Here is a 19,308-nt window from a genome sequence, read left to right on the forward strand (position 1 = left end):
TAGAATTCACTAACTGCAAGCAAAAACTGTGGTCCACTGTTAATCAGTGCAGTAAATTTGGCAATTCAACTGCACCTGCTAAGAGACATAAATTAATCAATTAAAACCATAGCTATAAAAAGACTGTAATATACATACCAAATTCACACTCAAACTTGTACTTCATGCCGCAGTTTTTGTTAAAGTTCTTGCTCCATGTTAAGGTCACAGAGTTATCAGTTGTATCTTGAACCTGAAGTTCAAGTCCTTCTGTATCTTTAATGATAGAAACAATATAGCACATTTAGTTCATACTTACTTTTAATATGTTTCGAAATACTTTTAATTTTCAATATCCACATATATGATTATATTTGATAATAAAAATATGCAAGACAAAAGGCATGTTTTAATGACATTTGTAACATGGTATTTATTAAATAAGTTCTTTAAAAAAAAAAATCAATGAAAAAAACTTGTATCCTACTTCTAGACATCTGGTAACCCATACAATTCTAGGGGCAAGTTCTAAGTGTAAAAACGGTCTTACTTGCATAGCTGCACAAGGAAACAAAGCACACAGTGGTGGTTTATTCTGTAGATCAGAGGTTCTTGAACTGGTCCGCAGACCACCACTGGGCCGTGAGCTCCATTCAGGTGGTCCGCAGAAAGGTTGCGGAACAATCAAAAATATCTGTACTTGTAAGATGAGACTACTGATATTAAAATACAAGTTGTGTGTTTTGATTCGTAGAACAAAAAAAAAGTTTATTAAGTGGTCCGCCAAGACCGTTAGCAATTTTTAAGTGGTCCACGGGAAAAAAAGTTCAAGAACCACTGCTGTAGACTACCCACTTTGTAAATAGTAGTGTTGCACATGTAAAAGATCTCACAGCTGAGGTCCTACCCCATGTAGATGGCTGAGACAGAACAGGACAAGAGATGCAGTTCTACTTTTACAATGCTCTCTCCCAGTAAGGACTCTCTGCCAGATAATGACCTGACAGAGTTTACTCTCATCATTAACAAGCCTCTTTTTTGTTGTCTTTAGTTATTTGGGTGCTATATTTACCTACATTTTAAAAACTTGGCCTCAAGCTTTACAGCAGATAGTAGGCCTGATTATAAGACTTTACCTCTAGATCTGTGCCTACAAGTGCAAATGTCAAACTTTTGGCACCCAATAGCTCATAGGAACCTTACCACTGAAAGATTTTTAAAATGCCGCATCCTACTCGTATTCAGGTTTTTCTGAATAAAGCCCTATAAAATTAATAAAACTGTACTTACTAGGTGGGACAGAAAATGAAAGAGTTCTATTGCATCCACCCTGAAATTCCATGACAATGTTATATTTTTGACATTCTATGAGGTTTAAAATAGAGGTTCCATTCCTTATATTACACTCAGGTTTACATGAGTAATTTTTCAATATCAATCCAGAAGTGTTCAATGTTGCCGTGACTGGGTGCTGAGAGTACATGTAAGCACCCACTGAAAAGTGGGTTTTTTCTGAAAAAGAGAAAGAAAATATTAAAATTACTAGTCCCTTCTTTTATTCTTGTATTTTCACATTCTTACACTTACTTTAGCTATAAAGAACTCATTCTTTTGAATATATTTAGTATTGTGAAATGCACATTTCTTTAGGGGAACCCTTTTGTTAGGCCTTAAACTTCACTTTTTGGGGGACAACTAAAGGAAGCCAGGTTGAGTAACATAAAGGCCTTGTGCCCTACTTTGGCCTTTTAACAACATAGTCCCAGTAGAGCTGAAACTGGTTTGCTTTAAAAAAAAAAGAATAAATAAAGCAGGATAATGTTTTGCATTTCTATTTACAGATTATGAGCCTACCACTTTTGCACAGATTAGTCCTTCACTCTCACAGACCCCATTACATGCTATAGAGAGAGACATGCTATCATGAAGGAGCAGATACCCAATCTATGCATAGGAAGATTCCTCAGATTTGTTCTGGGAAGTATTCTCTGGCCCTCAGTTATAATAATAATTAATACAGTGTTCACTAACCAATGTTGGTGCTGGTGTAGGCTACAAGCACAATATGGCAACACTGATGCTAAGTTTGAGTTACCATTTGCTAGTTGTTCAGAAAAAAAACAAAACTCTTTTCAGATTGGGACACGGGGAATGAAGACCCTTCAGGGATTCAATGGGAAGGAGACAGTAGTAAAATTTTCCAAGTAGAAAATATTCAGAATAGGCCAAGGCTGGTCAGATGGATCTTTTGGAATGATAGCATTGGAGGGAACAGGCATTTTGGGGTGTTGATGCCCTAAAAAAATTAACTGGATTATAGATTTTAGTCAACGGGACTATTCTATGTCAAGAACTATGGCAGACCCCTTTGGGATTCTCCAGGGAAATGAAACAGAGGATGGGAAGGAGCCCCATGGCTAATCTCTGGTAGACACCAGCGTGCTGCATTAAAGGCTGTGGGATGTTCAGGAGTAGCTGAACACTTCCCTCAGATGTGGGCAAAACAAACAGGAGTGTGGAAAAATTGAGGCTGAGGTGGTAATTGAGGACCCTGATTCACTACCTCAAAGACAATACTAATACTCAGTAGAGGTAGGAGGCAGCATCTGGGAAACTATAAAAGCACTACTAGATCAGGGAGTCATAGTGGAACAACAAAGTTTAAATAACTCACTCATTTGGCCACTACTGAAAGTAGATGGAAAGATGCAGATTACAGGGCTCTAAATAAAGTGTCTCCCATGACTGTGCCTGTGGTAGCAAAATATCCAGAGCCAATGGCTGCAATAACAGAAGGCTCCAAATGATTTTCAGTATTAAATATGTCCAGTTTCACAGTTCCCCTCCATTCAGACTCATGGTATAAATTTGCCTTTTTCTTTTGAAGAAGACAGTGTATGTTTACCTGGGTCCCACAGGGGTTCCATAATGTCCCAGCTATGTCACACCCACATAATGAGACTGTGGGACAAATTGGCAGACTAAAGGAGAAAACTTGGAAGTACCAGAAGAAGCTTTGAAGCTTGTACACAGGACTGAGTTTAAGATAAGCCTGGCAAAGGCCCAGTTATGCCTACAACATATATCATTCCTAGGGGTAATGTTAGGTCAAGAAGGGAGAAGCCCAATATGCAAAGAGTGGAGCTTATTCAGAAACTGCCAGCCCCAACAGATGTTACAACATTAAGGTCCTTTTTGGGCCTGACTAGACTTTCCCAGGACTTTATTGAGGGATATAGCAAAAAGGCAACTCTGCTATACAAGTATTTAAGAAAAGATGCCCATGGGAATGGGAACCAGAACAGAATGAGGCAGTCAAAACCCTGAAGGAAAGTCTAAGGCAGGCTCCAGCACTGGCCTAACCCTGTATGGAAAAAAACGTATGTTTTACAATTAGCCACAACTGCTACAGGGACTGGAGCAGTGTTAAACCAGAATCACAGTACTGATCTGACCAGTAGGTTAAGCCTCCAGAATACTGACCACAGTGGAATAGGATTCTACTGTCTGTGAAAAGGAAGTACTAATCTTAGTGTGGGCTATGCAGCACTGGGAGTAGTTGGTGGGTCTCTCCCTTGACATTAAAAACCACCCATACCCCAGTGAAGTATGTGCTACCTGGAAAGGATAATCATGGCCCTGTGTCCAACCCTCAACTGGCAAGATAGATGCTGGCATTGTTAAACAAAGAGTATTGTAGAGAAATAGACCGGTTTATCCCCAGTAGCTTACAGTCTAGTAGTGGTATAGGAAGGAGAACATGACTGTTCCCCCACAACCAGGGTCTGCGCTTTTCTTGACTGACATAACTTTGGAAGAGACCATAGCTGGGGATGATGAGTTATGGTCTATGGATGCATCCATTTATTATGAAAAGGACACCCCATATACAGGGTATGCTGCCATCAATATAGTAACTGCCAAGATTGTAGCAGTGGCAGTAGCCTTGGAGAACACTTCATCTGGTATACCCATGGCTGTTTTCTCAGAGTTGGATTGGGTGGTCCAGGCTGCAATAGTCTGGCTATCCATTTGGAGGGTGAGGAATATGAAAACAGTATATGGTAAACTGGGAGCACATGCTGGGGAGCTGCTTTACCTAGCCAGATTGGCAGCACAGCAGTAGCAGCCAGTCTACAATATCAAGGTTAAAGTGTATAATCAGGTGTAACAAGGAGCCACGGGGCTCCTGTTACTTTAAGAAAGTGCAGTATGCTAAGCTGGCTCTGTGGGGCTGCAGCAGCAGGAGCACAGGCTGGACCTTAATGAAAAGAAGAAACTCTTGTCTGTGGCTGGGGAGCCTATGGTAGGAAGGGAACAGGGCATCAAAGCATATAAGTCCAGAACCTGAACCAGGGCAGGTAGTCAGACCCTCCAAGCTTCAGGGAGAGGAGCTCCCCAGGAAACCTGGATGCAGGAAGCAAGCCCATGGACACCCAAGCTACCCATGAAAGCAAGAGTGAGGCTGTCACTGGGAAGTATGGTTGGGTATTAACCCTGAGCAGAGAAAAACATTGTGGAAGCAGTTTGATTATATTTCTGTTGTGCTGGTGTTTGTTTGTTTAGGACTGACAGATTTGGATGGTTTGGAGGCCACAGGGAAACACCCAGGAGAGAGTTCCCTAGTTAGGTCAGGGAATAAGGAACAGGGGCCTAGAAGCATGGGGCAGAGACCAGAGTCCAGATGCCCATAAGCATGAGATGGCTATCGGGCTCAGAAGCTGAGGTCCAGGACAGTGGACCTTGCACTAAGGGGCCCAGCCGGATGAAAGGGGCTGAAGCCAGGAAGGCAGAAGCCCCAACAAAGGTTCAAGGCTTGAGGAGACGAGTGCAGTGTCAGGGCCAAGACCCCCCACCCCACAAACACACACTAAACACTTACTGACATCTGTAAGGCATGGTGTGACTAAGGGGGAAGCTGAAGGGCACTATTATTGCCCCTAAAGCACAACTGGGGTTATCTTAAAAAGGAACCCCACCCTGTACATTTTAGGGCAAAGGAGTCCTGAGGTTTGGGGCAGAGAAGCCTGGAGAACTGTACACCAAGGAAAGGCATCCAGGAAGTTCAGACTACCCTGGCCTCTGGAGGCAACCTCCCAAGTTAAAAGACCCCCTAAAAAATCAAGTCATGGCAGGAAAGAGATAGGAGGTAAATGGAAACTTGGGAGCCCATGGGAAAAAGAAGCCAATGAGGTGGTAATGGCTGTCCGAAGGAAAGGACTTGGCCTCCTTGCAATAGGAAGTTGATAATCTCCAGGAATTAGTAGATGAGGGAGAGTACTGGGAATGGCAAATATGGACGGATCCCTCTGGGCTCATACTTGTACAGAAGGATGGAGGGGACTTCCCTGTTTGGGTGGTGCCAAGATACATCAGGACAGAATTAGTTGCTTTGTCTCATGACCAGAGCCACCTTGGGATACATAAGACTTTAGCCTGAGTACAAGCCACAGGGTAGTGGTCCAAAATGAGAAAAGATGTCAAAGTATGTAACCAATTGCTTACCCTGTGCTGCTAATAACCCCAACTCAAAAGCAATGAAAGGGCCGCTAGGACACCAACATGTAAGCAGACCCTGAAGTAGATTATAGGTGGACTTCACAAGCCCTTTACCTTAAAATGCTAAAGGGAATAAGTACTGCTTGGTTAACATAGATAGTCTCACCAAGTAGATAGAAGCTGTTCCCACAAGGAATAACACTGCCAATACCACAGCGAGTGTGCTGGTGGAGCAAATTTTTTCCAGGTGGGGAACACCTGAAAAAACAGATGCAGACCAAAGACCTCATTTCATAGGAGAAGTTACCAAAGGAGTGTGCCAGGCATTTGGGATCAAGCAATGGTTACACACAGCAAGACACCACTAAAGTTCAGGGCAAATAGAAAAAACTAAACTTACTGTAACAGGGGGCCTTCCTGTGGCCAGTCAGCCATTAGCCCACTCACCTATTTCTGGGCTAACTGCCCGCCTCACCTTGTTGTTTCTTAATTGGTTCTAATTAAGCAGGAGGCTGCCCGTTCTTTCCCGACGCCAGGGGACACTATCTGTCGCTTCATTCCTTCCCTACACTGCAGCCCAATGCTTCCAGCCTACAGCCAGACCAAGCTTAGCCCTTGGTGTCAGGCCTCAGACACACACACATTCATACTGCCCTCCTCTCACTAGGGTCTCTCACACTCCACCCCCCCTCACAGGATCTCTTTCATGCATCAACAACTTATACTGCCTTGCTTCCTCTCGAAGCGGGCCCCTTCGGCCATAGGCTTTATGTAGCGCAGACCTTGGGTGGCAGACGTACCATCTTTTGGGCCTCTCCCACAACCTTCGCTAGGATAGTGGCCAGCCAGTTACCTGACCGGGGCCAAGCTTGCCCTGGCTCCTCCCAAAGCAACTCTATACAAACTCACACGTACACACTGGGCTCCCAGCCCTCTGGTTTCCCCCTCACTGGGGCTCCACACCTGCCCTCGCACTGGGGCTCTACACCTCTACCCCTTCACTGGGGGCCTGCTCTTACTGGGGCTCCACATCTTCCACCCTCTCAGTGGAGCTATGGGGCTTCCCTCCCTGGTGGGGGCTCAGGTGGCCATAGCCGTGCCTTGCCCCAACTGCTACCCACAGTGATGTGGAGTCTAAAGGTTATTGAGGCACCCTGACCCGCCTTCCACCGGGGTGTTAACCGGTCTGGTACTTTCCTGGAGGTTCCAACACCACTGAGAGCCCCACCAGGCCATCCACTCCTCTTAGGGTTCAGTTTTAGGTCATGCCCAGGACCAAGAATCTCCTGCTCCTACCTGTAGATGTTCTCATACATCAGCTCAGCCAGGTGATGTTTCTGCCTGGCCTTCCAGCAGCAATCTGCTCTGTTTATAGGCAGATGGTGTCTCAAAATGGCTGCTGGGATCAAACACCTGCTGGCTGTTTGGCTCAGCCCTTAAAGTGGCAGGCACCAACAGTGCCCTGCCACACTCACTTTGACAACCACCTTGAGAAAGGTGGTAAATCAACAAGGGAAGGATTGAAACCAGAAGTTTCCCTTAGCGTTAATGACCTTATGGGGAGCAGTTGCATTCTATAGCATTACACCCCATAAAGCCATGATGGTAAGAGACATGAGATTACCATAACAATGATGGCTAGGAGGGGAGCCCTTTGATGAAATTCAGGCCAGAGTATTGACTGATCTGTAGGTCCAAAACTCACTGATGGATGTATCGGCCACTCAAGGGCAAGTAGTCATAGCCTTGAAGGCTAATGTCCAAAGAATGGACAAAGAGCTAGGGCCAATCCTACACCTGGTCAAAGGGAGCGTTAGCAACCAAGTGATGTATAGAGGGATCAAGGCAAAAAATCATGCTTTAGGATCACTATGGATGGGTCCCATTCACATCATAAATAAGGCCAGCATGATGGTACTTCAGATAGAAATATGACACAGGAATAAAAAGTCCAAAATGGTACCAAAAGTGATATAGTCCTTTTGTGCCATCCAATAAGGATGAGGCATATGCATGTTTTGTCCTGAAGCAAACCAAGATGTGTCACCCCTTGGAAGACTGGCTCAAGCAATAACTGGAATTCTTATCATTTGGATCCCAGGAATTGGTTTGAAGCACACCATTTATATAGAGCCAAAATACCCGCTGATGTGACAGTCCCTTAGTGAAGGTGTGGCTCAGTATGGAAATTAAACATGAAATTGATGTCACCGTGACAACTCACAGTAAAAGATGGGTTATTTCCATATAGTTGGATGGAAGACCTGGATAAGAAACTCAATTGAAAGGTGTGTGTATACAATGAAACTTGCTCCTACTTTAAAGGTGACTCTAATTTTAGATAGCAGCAGTAAACCCAGTTATGGTAATATAACAAAGCATAATAAAGGAAAGAGTGTGGTTTAATTACATACTAACAAACCAATCATGTGGCGTTAACCCCACCATTCTCATGTAAAACATGCAATCCACACCACTGATAATGGTAGAATACTTAAAACCCTGGGATTTGACACCAGCAATTGAACCCAATAGTCCCTATGCAATTTGAAGGGACCATATGTAGAAAATTTTGGCTATCCCTGTACACCACTTAAGGCTAATTGTTTTATCCCTTCAGAATTTTTCAGTAGCCTCTATTAAACCAAGGCATGCCTGCTTTGCAAAACCTTAGATACAAGGATGGGAAACATGGATAAATTCATGGAACCAATAACAGGCACCAACTTTGGTTTTCAGGAGAGGGTGTTTGCAGATGTAAAAAAACCCAGAGCTTTAATTTAAATGTGGCATGTTTCCACAGTGAGCCCCGCACATGCCTAGAAGAGGCAGCATGTTACTTCAGCCCTTGGACCAGCAGCTGTAAAGATCAGGTGTTTTACTGGGGCTTTTTTGGCACTTTTGTCTAATAGCTGATTGAATCAGCTTTAGCTAAAAGCACCAAAAAGCCAAGCTTAAGCTTCCAATCTTTACACATGTTGCAGAGCCAGGTTGAAATAACACTCTGCTTCTTCAAGTAAAGTGTTGTGGTTTTTTCTTTAATATCTGCAAGCAGCCTGCAGCCATGGCTCATGGGCACTGAGCACCTGCTAATTTTTTTCAACGGGTGCTTGAGCCCTGGAGCATCCATGGAGTCAGTGCCTATGAAAACAATCACAAACCAGAGAAAAAGAGATTTAGGAGCCATATTAGGAGATGCTGAAATGAGGACCAAGGTTTTAAACACCATGGATAAGGAAGTTCTAGCAAACAAATTAGCCACTGTGGGTGGGAATCTAAAGAAATTAAATACGTCCCATTAAATTCATAGTTATAAGACTTAGGAATGCTGTGATGGCTAGAGGGATTGTTTAATCTTCCATAGGACACCACATCTGCTGACAGCATTAGGGGAAGGACAAGAAAATACATCCCTGGCACTAGCATGCATACAGGTTACAAACCGTGATTGCTAGTATTATCCAAGAATTATGTAAAACAGTATGGGATACTGCCAGTGAAATGGAAAGACAACTGTAAGCCTGGTAGACATTAAACAATTTTATGTATAATGATGAAACTAAAACCATTACTGCCATTACTACAATCATTACTGTGGTACTGTACAAGGGGATGAAGGTTGTAAGGTATACCCTATTGTAGCTTTGGGAACAATTGAAAAATTTACTAATGATGCCTGAAGACCACCAGTTGTGTTCTGGACAAAACAGATTAGGAGAATGGGACACTTCAAGTATAGAGGTATGTATTATTAAGCAAGATCTAGGATTTATTCATGAAGGAACACCCTTGAATCCTTCTGATGAGTGCATAACCCATGGAAATAAGTGCCACTTCCAGTCAAGAAGTGAACTGAAAATGGGAAATAATACTGTAACTGTATGCATAGGATAAGGAGCATTCTGTTTTAGAACAGAATATGAAAATGTTCAATTATGTTCAACGTTCAAAATATCTCAATGAAAATGTAGCAATTGCATGAAATCAGTCTAATTATTGTGTGTAGACTGTAAGCATCTTATAAGCGGACTCTCATTTCCATATTTTCTAAAGGAAATGTTTCATTTTAGAAACGCTGAAATATTTTATAGCTTGAATTTTTAACTTTTTTTGTTTTGTATGGCATTTTGCTGTAAATTGTTCCATCTTGCATAAAATAAAAGTTCACAATATGAGTGCAATATACAGATTTTATGACAATATAAAAATAGACAACAATTGATCATTTTTGAGAACTGAATGGCATGTAATACATAATAGACCATGCAGATTTGTTCATATATATGCAGGCAAGGATGAACTCTATGATAATATCAGCTAGAAACTATTATTGTATTACAGCACAGTTCCTTGACTCAACAATCTTGTTTGTGTAAAACTTTGGAACTTTGCTTGTTTGTTGCTGTCCGGTCTCCAGTTCACCCCCACCCCAGCATGCCCACACTATGAGCACAAAAGTCTGGTTTTATTTGTTTTTAATCAATTGTTCTTTATCATCTGTAGAATTTTATTTCTTGCAGGATGTAAAAGATAATTAAAGCAAGAATTTAAGGGCATGTGAATATAAATAAATTACCATGAGCGTGGCTTTGCAGTGTATCAGTTGCTCTTGTGATAACTGTCTTTGTATACAACCTTATACATAGCCTATGACAAATGAAAATATATAGTCCATAACAAATGAAAGCTCACCCATGGTAGCTTGCCCCTCTGTGAAAAAGCTTAGCTTTCATCTACCATTGCATAAGACCATACACAGAGCCAGTTACTACAGTGTAGGTGATGTGCTTTGAGACCCTTGACATACTGTAGGTTCTACAACTGGTGGTATTACTCCCATCACAAAATGGAAGTAGGATATCTAAGCAGAATGTGAAGTTGGCCAAAGCAGTGCAAAAGCTTGTAGAACTGCAAAACATCCCTTCAAAACAGTAACAAAGCTCACAGAACAAAACAAACTGCTTGCCTATCTGCTAATTTGAGCTGCTGATTTAATATTTATGTATCAATTATTGTAAGCAGATGAGGAGAGTTTGTTTCTGGTTTAAAAGAGTACATTTAAATATAACTTACCACAGTCCTCTGTGGAAATATTTGCTGGTATGGGTGCTGTAAAAAGAAGGAATAAAATGAGAAAATGGGCTTATATTAATCATTTGCAGGAAGAGGAATTGTTAGTACATTTATCCTGAGATCTCCAAATATTTGTTTCTAAATAATATTAGCTTTTTTATGCTAAAACAGTTGGTTTAGAATAAGTCACATTTTCTCTTCATCTCATGGTGGGCACATCCACACGTGATGATTTTTAAGGCTCATTAACCATTTTTAAGGTGTATTAAGGGAGCGGATCTACACATACTTACCCTTAATGCGACTTTAAAATGGCAATTTTAGGTTAATTGTGCATAAAGTGGGTATCAAATTTAGGTTCAATTAGTTAAGGCACTTTAAACCACTTATAGATGCCTGTAACTCCCTGGAGGGGAAGGGGGCAACACAGCATGGGCAGGGCCTTTGCTTGCCTCTCCCTCGGGGTGGGTTTGCTAGCCAGACAATGCAGTCCTGCAAGGGCAGGGTGACTCATTGCCTGCCTGGGATTGAGGTGCCCTTAGAAGCCCACGCTGGGCCTGCCTGCACCCAGGACAGCAGGCAGGCTGTGACTGCATTTGCCCCAGCACCCAGCATGGCTTTCCCTGCTCCACCTACCTCCTCCCCACGCAAGTGCATGGCCGCCCTGCTGGACACTGCCCATGGGGCTCCGCATGGTTCAGCCTGGGCTGGCTGGGAGCAATGTGAGCAGAGGCTAGGCTCTCTTTCTGGCTGAGCCTCCACCTGCATTACATCCAGCTTGCCCAGGCTGAGCCATGCAGAGGCCCCAGGAGCTCATGCCACATCTCCAATGGGCAGTGTCCAGCAGGAAGGCCAGGCTCTTGCCTGGCATGAAGGTGGGTGAAGCAGGAAAAGCTGCCCCAGGTACTGAGGACAGATGCAGTCTGTCTGCTTGCTGTCCCAGGTGGGAGCCCCAGAACAGGCTTCTAAGGGTGCCTGAATCCTGAGTGGGAAGCAAGGCATCCCACCCCTGCAGGGCTGCATTGCCTGGCCAGCAAATCTGCTCCAAGGCATGGGAGAGCCATTAGCAAAAGCCCTGCCTGTGCTGCGCTGCCCTCTTCTCTCTCCAGGGAGTTGCATGAGACCTTTCTCTTGTGCTTTGACAGGAGCCCTCATGCCTCCTGCCTCCTCTGCCAACTTAGTTCCAAGTCAGTCAGCACACTGACAGGTACTGCTGCTGCCAGAACTGGCACTCCAGCTCCAGTGTTTGCACCTTGCAGGACAGCACCCGCCGTGTCTTCTTCTTGATGGTATCCAGCAGCAGTGCAGAGCCCCACAGGCTCAGCTCCAGCTTGTTGTCATCCAATGCTGGGGAGGCAGGAATATAGGGAGGGAGTTAGAGCCAGAGCTAGGGCTGGATCCGGGTCTGAGCCAATAACATCTGGGGGAACTGGAGGCTCTCACCCCCTCAGCCAGCACTGGGCTGCACTGCCCAGCTATGCTGCCATAGACTCCTGGGGACTGTCCAGGGTGCTGCCCAGGGCAGGCTGCCAATGCATTCAGTCAGTGATCTGGGTTAAGGTGCCTTAAGGTATGCATGTGTAGACACACACCTAAATCACTTTAATGCGCCTTAGGCTAAGGTGCGTTAAGTTTAGGCACACATAAATTCATGTGTAGACATGCCCAGCATGTATTTTATATCTCTTTGCATGATTGATTATAAGTTATAACTTCCCATCATATGTTTTACAACCTATAGTTCCATATGCACAAGCTAAATTATTTCTCTAATTGATGTGGTATTAAAGATATATGAGTGACATTATTCTTTCATCAAAATTGGAATATTTAGCTAGGATACAGTCAGAGTTATAGAACAGAGAGTGTATCAATTGTGATATCTACTAAATAAATAGAATCTAATTACTTGGAAGATAATTAATTATTTACTGAAGTAAGAAATACAAGAACAGGTTTCACCATTTTTATGATGAAATGAAAGAACAGATAATGCTTTGTGTTCATAACTTTCATAAAGGAAATATGAACTTTTAAATAAAATTTAACTATCAAATTGACAATAGTAAGCATCCTGGAAAAAAAAAATCTTTAGTTTCTTCAGTTGAATCTGTGACAAAATATATTTTTATTAATTTTCAAAAATAAAGTCACTTTAGGCTCTGGCATTTCACATGCATTAGGTATAACTGCGTGTAGGTCTGTCACCTATTGTGAGATTGGAAGCAGTTGTAGCCATGGAATGTGAGGTGTCTGCGGAAGACTGAGACATGTTTGTTGAACTGCTGGGTGGAGTAAGAGTCATGGATGGTAACGTGGAGGCATGCGAGGGTGATGGATTATAATAATCTGCAAGGAAATGAACAGAACAAAATACTATTAAGAGATTCTCTCCACTTGTTTGTATGTTCGTATTAAAAATGCATCTTTACCTGTTGGTTTTCTGGCATTAATTGTGCAGTGTAATAACACTGTCATGCTTTGGTGAGGACGAGCTGTTTTAAGAATTACTCCACTTTCAACCCATATAGAAGTTCCCCCATGAACAAATCAAGACAGGGCTACTGACAACCTGGGACATCTAAAGGAATACAGCAAACCTGATGATGTATGTATGGTGGTAGCAGAAGTGTGTGCAGTAAGGGCAGCAGAGCTGCTGAGTGGCTGATTGCTGGTTCCATATGAAGAGCTTGAGTCTGCATGAGTGGTAGTATATGAGCTGTGTGTTGGCATGATACCTGTAGCAAGGAAGTACAATAGTTATGTTAATGTTTCCCAACATACTATATGCACAAAATGATAGTACCATGTAAATGAGGTTGTTGTAGTTAGAAAAAAGTACTAAAAGGAAGGGAATTGAGGTCTGACTGCAGGTCATAAACATACTTGAGCTCACCTTGAACTAGCTAGCCTGGGTATCAGTAACAGTATAGTCATGGGAGCATAAAGAAAAGCACAAGGTGTAAAACCAATCATGGACACTGGGTAAATAAGCAATTATTCTGTGTTCAGCCTTGTGTTAATGCACCTACACTGCTATCACTCCCTGAGCTGCATGGCTTAAAGGCAGCTTGGGGATGTCAGACCTCTGAATAAAGTACAGACATACCCTATAAGAGGCATGGTTATACAGTATTAGCTCTTCTTTTATTTTAGTAAGCAATCAATTTTATTTAGTTTGTAGCACAAAAAACAACTGGCAAAAACAGAAAAATACAAAATGTAAGTAAAGTTATTAGAAGTATAAAGCTTTTACAAGCCAGCACCTAAAGTTCTGAGTGCTCTGTTCTTATTGACTGACTTCTCTTGCTGAAGTCAAAGGTGAGACTTCCATTTAGCTTCAGTGGTATCAGGATATGGCAGAATGTGCCATCTATTTTGTGAAGTAGTTGGGTGCATACACAAGTACTAAGTCAACTTAAAATAAAGTGACTTAACTATGTTGCCTTAACTAAGATGATTTAAGTTAAGCCACATTGAAGCATACACACATACAGCTTCTTGACACCTTGCACTTAGAGTCAACTTAAGTAATGCGACTCAAGTTGCACCACATTTAAGTCAACTCTGCTCCATATATGTGCTTATGCTCTGACAACTAAGTCGACTTGAAAAAGTTAAGTCAACTGTCAGAAAGTTAGGGCATTTATACACATACATTTGCCTGCTCTGATGCGTGTCAAAGCAGACTCAATTAGACTTGACAGCTACTTCACACCAGATTAATCAAGTCTGCTCTGCATACAAGCTGGTGCACACAGCACTGTGTCACATGCATTTGTATAAATGGTGAAATGCATGTCAACGCTGAGAAAATGGTGGTGGTGAGCTTTTGATCTAAAACACCTTCAATGTCTTTTAGTTTAAAAGTGTGCTATTTTCTCAGTGCTAATGCACATTTTGCTGTTTATACAAATGCATGCACTGCAGCACCGTGTGCTTTTAAAAGCACCCAGCGCTGTGGCACAAGCATGTTACAAATGCCCTTTGTACTTGTGTACAACAGGTGCCATGCACAAAATAAGTTTATACTTGCTTTTTTAATGATTGTTAAAAATAAATAATTTAAAGCTCATTTAAAGCTAGTAAGACAATTGGTCCAGACATATTTGAGCAAAATCATTAAGTCAAAATTATTTCTTAAATCCAACTAGAGACATTTATGCAATTAGTTAAATGATTTGTTCAAGGGCACAAAACCCAAAGAGTGACAGAATTAAGAGACTGTATACACAGTACCTCGCACTCTTTAATGCATGCCCCTTATAGGGTCAATAAATGTAGGAATAACTGAAATTTTCTAGGATTTTAGCGAAACGGATGGAACTTGTGAAGAGACAAGTTTTCTCCCCTCATGGCTGAGACAAGACTATAACCTTTCAATCCATGCATGCTTTAAATATGACCTCAGGACATACTTAATCATATAAGATGTCCTTTGGGATTGATGAGTTGGCAAAGCACTTTGTATAATGTACATATATCTTAAGTCAGCGGTGAAGTAGGTTTATTCTTTTTAAGATACAAGTGTAAATAAAAGACTATAGGAAATTTGGAACTTGAGTCTCCTACCATCAGTGATGGTGGGAAAGGAATCATCAGAACAATATGGTGCATGGACAATGTCACTAACTGTACTAATGATATTGGTGAGGTCCCAAGAAACAACCTACACTAGCCTTGGTGAAATCAGACATTATATAAGATATACAATACAGATTAGATTCTGATATACTTGTTCACAATGCAATAAACATGAATCAAAATGAGTAAGGGGGACTACACATGGTGTGATAGTGTTAAAACTTCATTCAAAGGTTCAAACACAAGTCTGTCACAGTATGAATCCAAAAACAGCCAATATAAAATTAGACTCATTTTTTAGGTTTTGTAGTTACTCCTATTAAAATGTGTCGATCAAATTTCTATGTTGTATTAATATTACTACTACTAAAATTGTAATTTGATTTTATGCTATGAATTTGAGTGATAAAATGGATTGATCTGAGTGGACTTAGGATCACAGTTGTTAGATGTTTAAATTAAAATATAATTAATTTTCTTGAATTATTTTGTAAACCTTGGTAAAAGTTTAAGTACTTTTTGAGGGAAGAAAAATGTGAAAACACTATCAGATATTATAACAAAACCAAGTAACTATGAACATTTTGCTATGTATAGTAGTACATGTCATTTCAGAACCTACCAGGCTCTAGTATTAATTACATATATTACATTTCTTCTTAGAGGCCAGGACCTTGTTGTCTTATATGATGTACAAACGTATCACAAAAACAATCCTTACCTGAAGAGTTTATTGTCTAATGAACAGTGCAGTATTTGTGAAATACTTATTACACATTCAGAAACCAGAAAACTCATTCATCTGTCCATTCTTTATAAATTGATTTATGTTATTTTCATTCCACATTTTCAGTATTCTAAATGTAAAGATATTAAACATTCCAGAAGATAAAACTAAATTAACTATCATATTAGTAATTAATAACAATATAATACAAGCTAATTTCACCATGAAGTAAGGTAATGCTGTAATAAAAAGAGAGTTGTCTTACCAGGTTCAGTAGGCTCTTTATTTTGGCCTAAAAGAGATAAAATAAGGGGTAAATGTCAAAAGAAGATTAGGCACTTTTGAGTCCATACATTAAGATCTAATCAATCCTGATTCAGCAAACAAATTTTTTATTTGCACCTTAATTCAACAGAAAATGTAAGCATGCATTTAATTTTAAGCATTTGAGTAGTCCCATCAAACACAATGAGTTCACTTGCAAGGTATGAAAACCATGCACACGCTAAACTCATTAGTAGCTGCTGTTCATTAGGAAATAATCTAATACCCAGCCCACTGTTTACATGTCATGAGACGCTCCGAATATGTTTTAAAAGTGTGCCACTGCTCTACAGAAGTTAAAATCTGAGACCTGGAAACTGACAGATCAGAGATGTAAATGGTAAGATGTTACTACCTGTCACTTTGCAGTATCATTTTTATATATTTTCATTTGTTTAGAAGCATTAGTTAATATTTGATTCTATTTGGCAATAACAACTAAGCAGATCCTTTTAACATCAACAAGTTATGATATAATGGAATACGTCAGATCCTCAGATCACATACATTATCATATGTCCACTGAAGTCAAAGCAAATATGCTAATTTAAAACAATTGGGAATCCATTCATCATCACTAATGCCATACTTTCAGTTCTTAGTTGGGAGAGGAGAATTGGTGTTCCTTCCCAGACTTATACTGATTTTTTTTTCACTTACCCTGATATCTAGATATATTTTTATATTGTTAGGCATTCAACCTATGAACTAAAGTTAGGAAGTTATAAGCTAGATTTGACAAGTTATAATTTGACCTATTCAAAATTGATTTTGAACTAGGGCCATTTTTGATTACCTCTGCTCAGCATATGAATATAGGCGTAGTCCCAGTGAAGTAAGCATTTAAATCAATTAAACAACAAAATCTAGTTCTGTTTTGTTTAAAGATCATCTCAAGTTCAAATGGTAGCCAGCCAAGCTCTATGGCAAAGCACAAATTCATTAAAAAAATTTTTAGAAGATTACGTTACACTTTCATTTTTGTAGTTGTGAATTGTAGTCTACTTTCTACCCTATATTTCACTTATATATTATGTAAAATTATATCTTATGGTTTTTGATTGGTCCCAATCTAATAAATTGAGTAGAAGAATTCCAGAAGGCTTAGAAGGATATGTGATATCTTTTATTAGACCAACTAAATTGTTGGAAAAAGTTATTTTTTGCAAGCTTTCAAGCACAAACACCTTTCTTCAGGCAGAAGGGAGGGTCTGGTGGTGTTTTGTGTGCTCTCCTGGGTACTTTGCAAAGAATAATTTTCCAATGATTTAGTAAGTCTATAAAAGATATTACATCTACCCAAAGAACCTTGTCTGCCTATGTCCTTAGACCAACATGGCTACAACCAACAATCCAGAAGGCTTACAATCAAGTAAAAAAAGATTCCTTTTTTTCCTATAGGCTTTCTGATAAATATTGTTAAATATTGAACTATTTTTAAGGTAAAATAAATGGAAAACAGGAATTAATTTAAAAAAAAGAAATTAATATATTATCTGTTTAGACTAGCTTATGTATTTTATGTCCTTCTGTATTCTACTATTTGTATCACAGTCACATCTGCAGGGCATTGCCAGATTGTGCTAGCCTCTGTCCAAACATAGAACAGTCACTGCCTGGGAATTTTAAAGAATTAAGCATCTAAGACATCTAAATCAATATAAATAAATGAGAAGTGCTGTACCCATGAAATACCTATATAAATCAAATAAAAAATAGGCACATGGCTTCCTTCTTTTCTTCCCTTTTGTAAATCAACTCGTGCATAACTTACACCTAACACCTGAATAGTCCTACTGAAATCTATGAACTAATTTGTACTATACAAAGAGCATACCCGCTCTAGGCCCTTTAATGCCACCCATTCAGAAAGGATGCGAGTCATCTGAATTATCAGTCGTTCTCAAGGTGCTTTTAAACGCTCTTTGAGATCTAGAAGCATGTATATCAGGAATGAGGTTAGCAAGAGACTGTGAAAAAATAATCTCCAATAAAGTTGTTGCATTTTATTATACAGCTGTCACTTTGTAATGTAACTTAATATCTATACTTTTTTGTTTTTTCAATTACAGCTTGAATGTATTAGTAACATTTCATTTTTTAATGTACACAATTCCAAGATATATCATTAGATGGTAAAAATCACTGTAACCTCACTGGCACATGGGTTATGCTGATTTGCACAAGCTGAGAATCTATTGATAAAGATTGCTAACGACAATATAATAAAATTGATATGTGAATAAAAAATGGTTTATTGACAGGTAGAAGGAGACACCAATATCTTGTACCTGTAAGACTCCTTTGAAAATATCTATTTTATGAAAACCTCCCTCAGTTGTGGTCATTAACAAAAGAAACTTTTAGCTATAGTCCAAAGAAATGGAGCAAAACTCATATCCAGCAGTACTAAAATCTGTATTTACATATGCAACAGTGCAATTTATTCAGCCATGTTGTGAAATTTGATGCATAGCCCTAACATTCCTAAAGCCATATTTTCCAGTAATAAATAAGGGTTTTCCATTTTTGGACAGAAGTATAATACTATACAGTCCTTACAGACTACTAGATATAGGGGTTCTGCTGCATTTGGACTATAGCTAACACTTCCCTTCTCTTTGTAATATCCATTCAGGTATTTGAAGACATTTATCAAATCTTTCAACTCAGTCTTCTCTTCTCAGCAGCTTACAGATGTAACCTCCCCCCCCATGGCATTTTACTTTAAACTTGGTGCACCCCCACACTGAGCCCAGCACATGCCCAAAAGGGGCACTGCTTTAGTTCGACCCAGTTCACCCAACATCTGTATAGATCAGGTGCTTTAGTAGGGCTTTTTTTGTCTCTTTTAATTAATAGCTGATTGAATCAGCTTTAGATAAAAGTGTCAAAAAGCCCCGTGGAAGAACCTGATCTATATAGATGCTGCAGAGCCAGGTCAAACTAAAGTACTGCTTCTTCCAGTACAGTATTTTTCGCTTTTTTCCCAACATCTGTCAGCAGGTCTCCTGCCTAAATAACTCTAGCCCTTTCAGCCTTTCCTCATAAGTCATGCCTCTTGAGCCTCTAATCATTTTTGTCACTCTCCATGACACACTACTATTTGATTAAAGTATATA

General features: G+C 40.3%; 1 protein-coding gene across 1 annotated transcript in view; it reads right to left on the reverse strand.

Annotated features, from left to right (window-relative positions):
- The window catches only part of PTPRC (protein tyrosine phosphatase, receptor type C), a 150,864-nt gene that overhangs the window by 80,671 nt on the left and 50,885 nt on the right, over positions 1-19,308 (reverse strand). The window contains exons 4-9 of the mRNA XM_019530565.1: positions 16,128-16,154; positions 13,152-13,289; positions 12,760-12,900; positions 10,552-10,587; positions 1,270-1,491; positions 139-255 (exon numbers count right to left, since the gene is read on the reverse strand). Coding sequence (XP_019386110.1) covers positions 139-255; positions 1,270-1,491; positions 10,552-10,587; positions 12,760-12,900; positions 13,152-13,289; positions 16,128-16,154 — 681 coding nt within the window. The remainder of the gene's footprint in view (positions 1-138; positions 256-1,269; positions 1,492-10,551; positions 10,588-12,759; positions 12,901-13,151; positions 13,290-16,127; positions 16,155-19,308) is intronic.

The sequence above is a fragment of the Crocodylus porosus genome, unplaced genomic scaffold (assembly GCF_001723895.1).
Source record: "Crocodylus porosus isolate Cpor-Errol unplaced genomic scaffold, CroPor_comp1, whole genome shotgun sequence".
Lineage (NCBI taxonomy): Eukaryota > Metazoa > Chordata > Crocodylia > Crocodylidae > Crocodylus > Crocodylus porosus.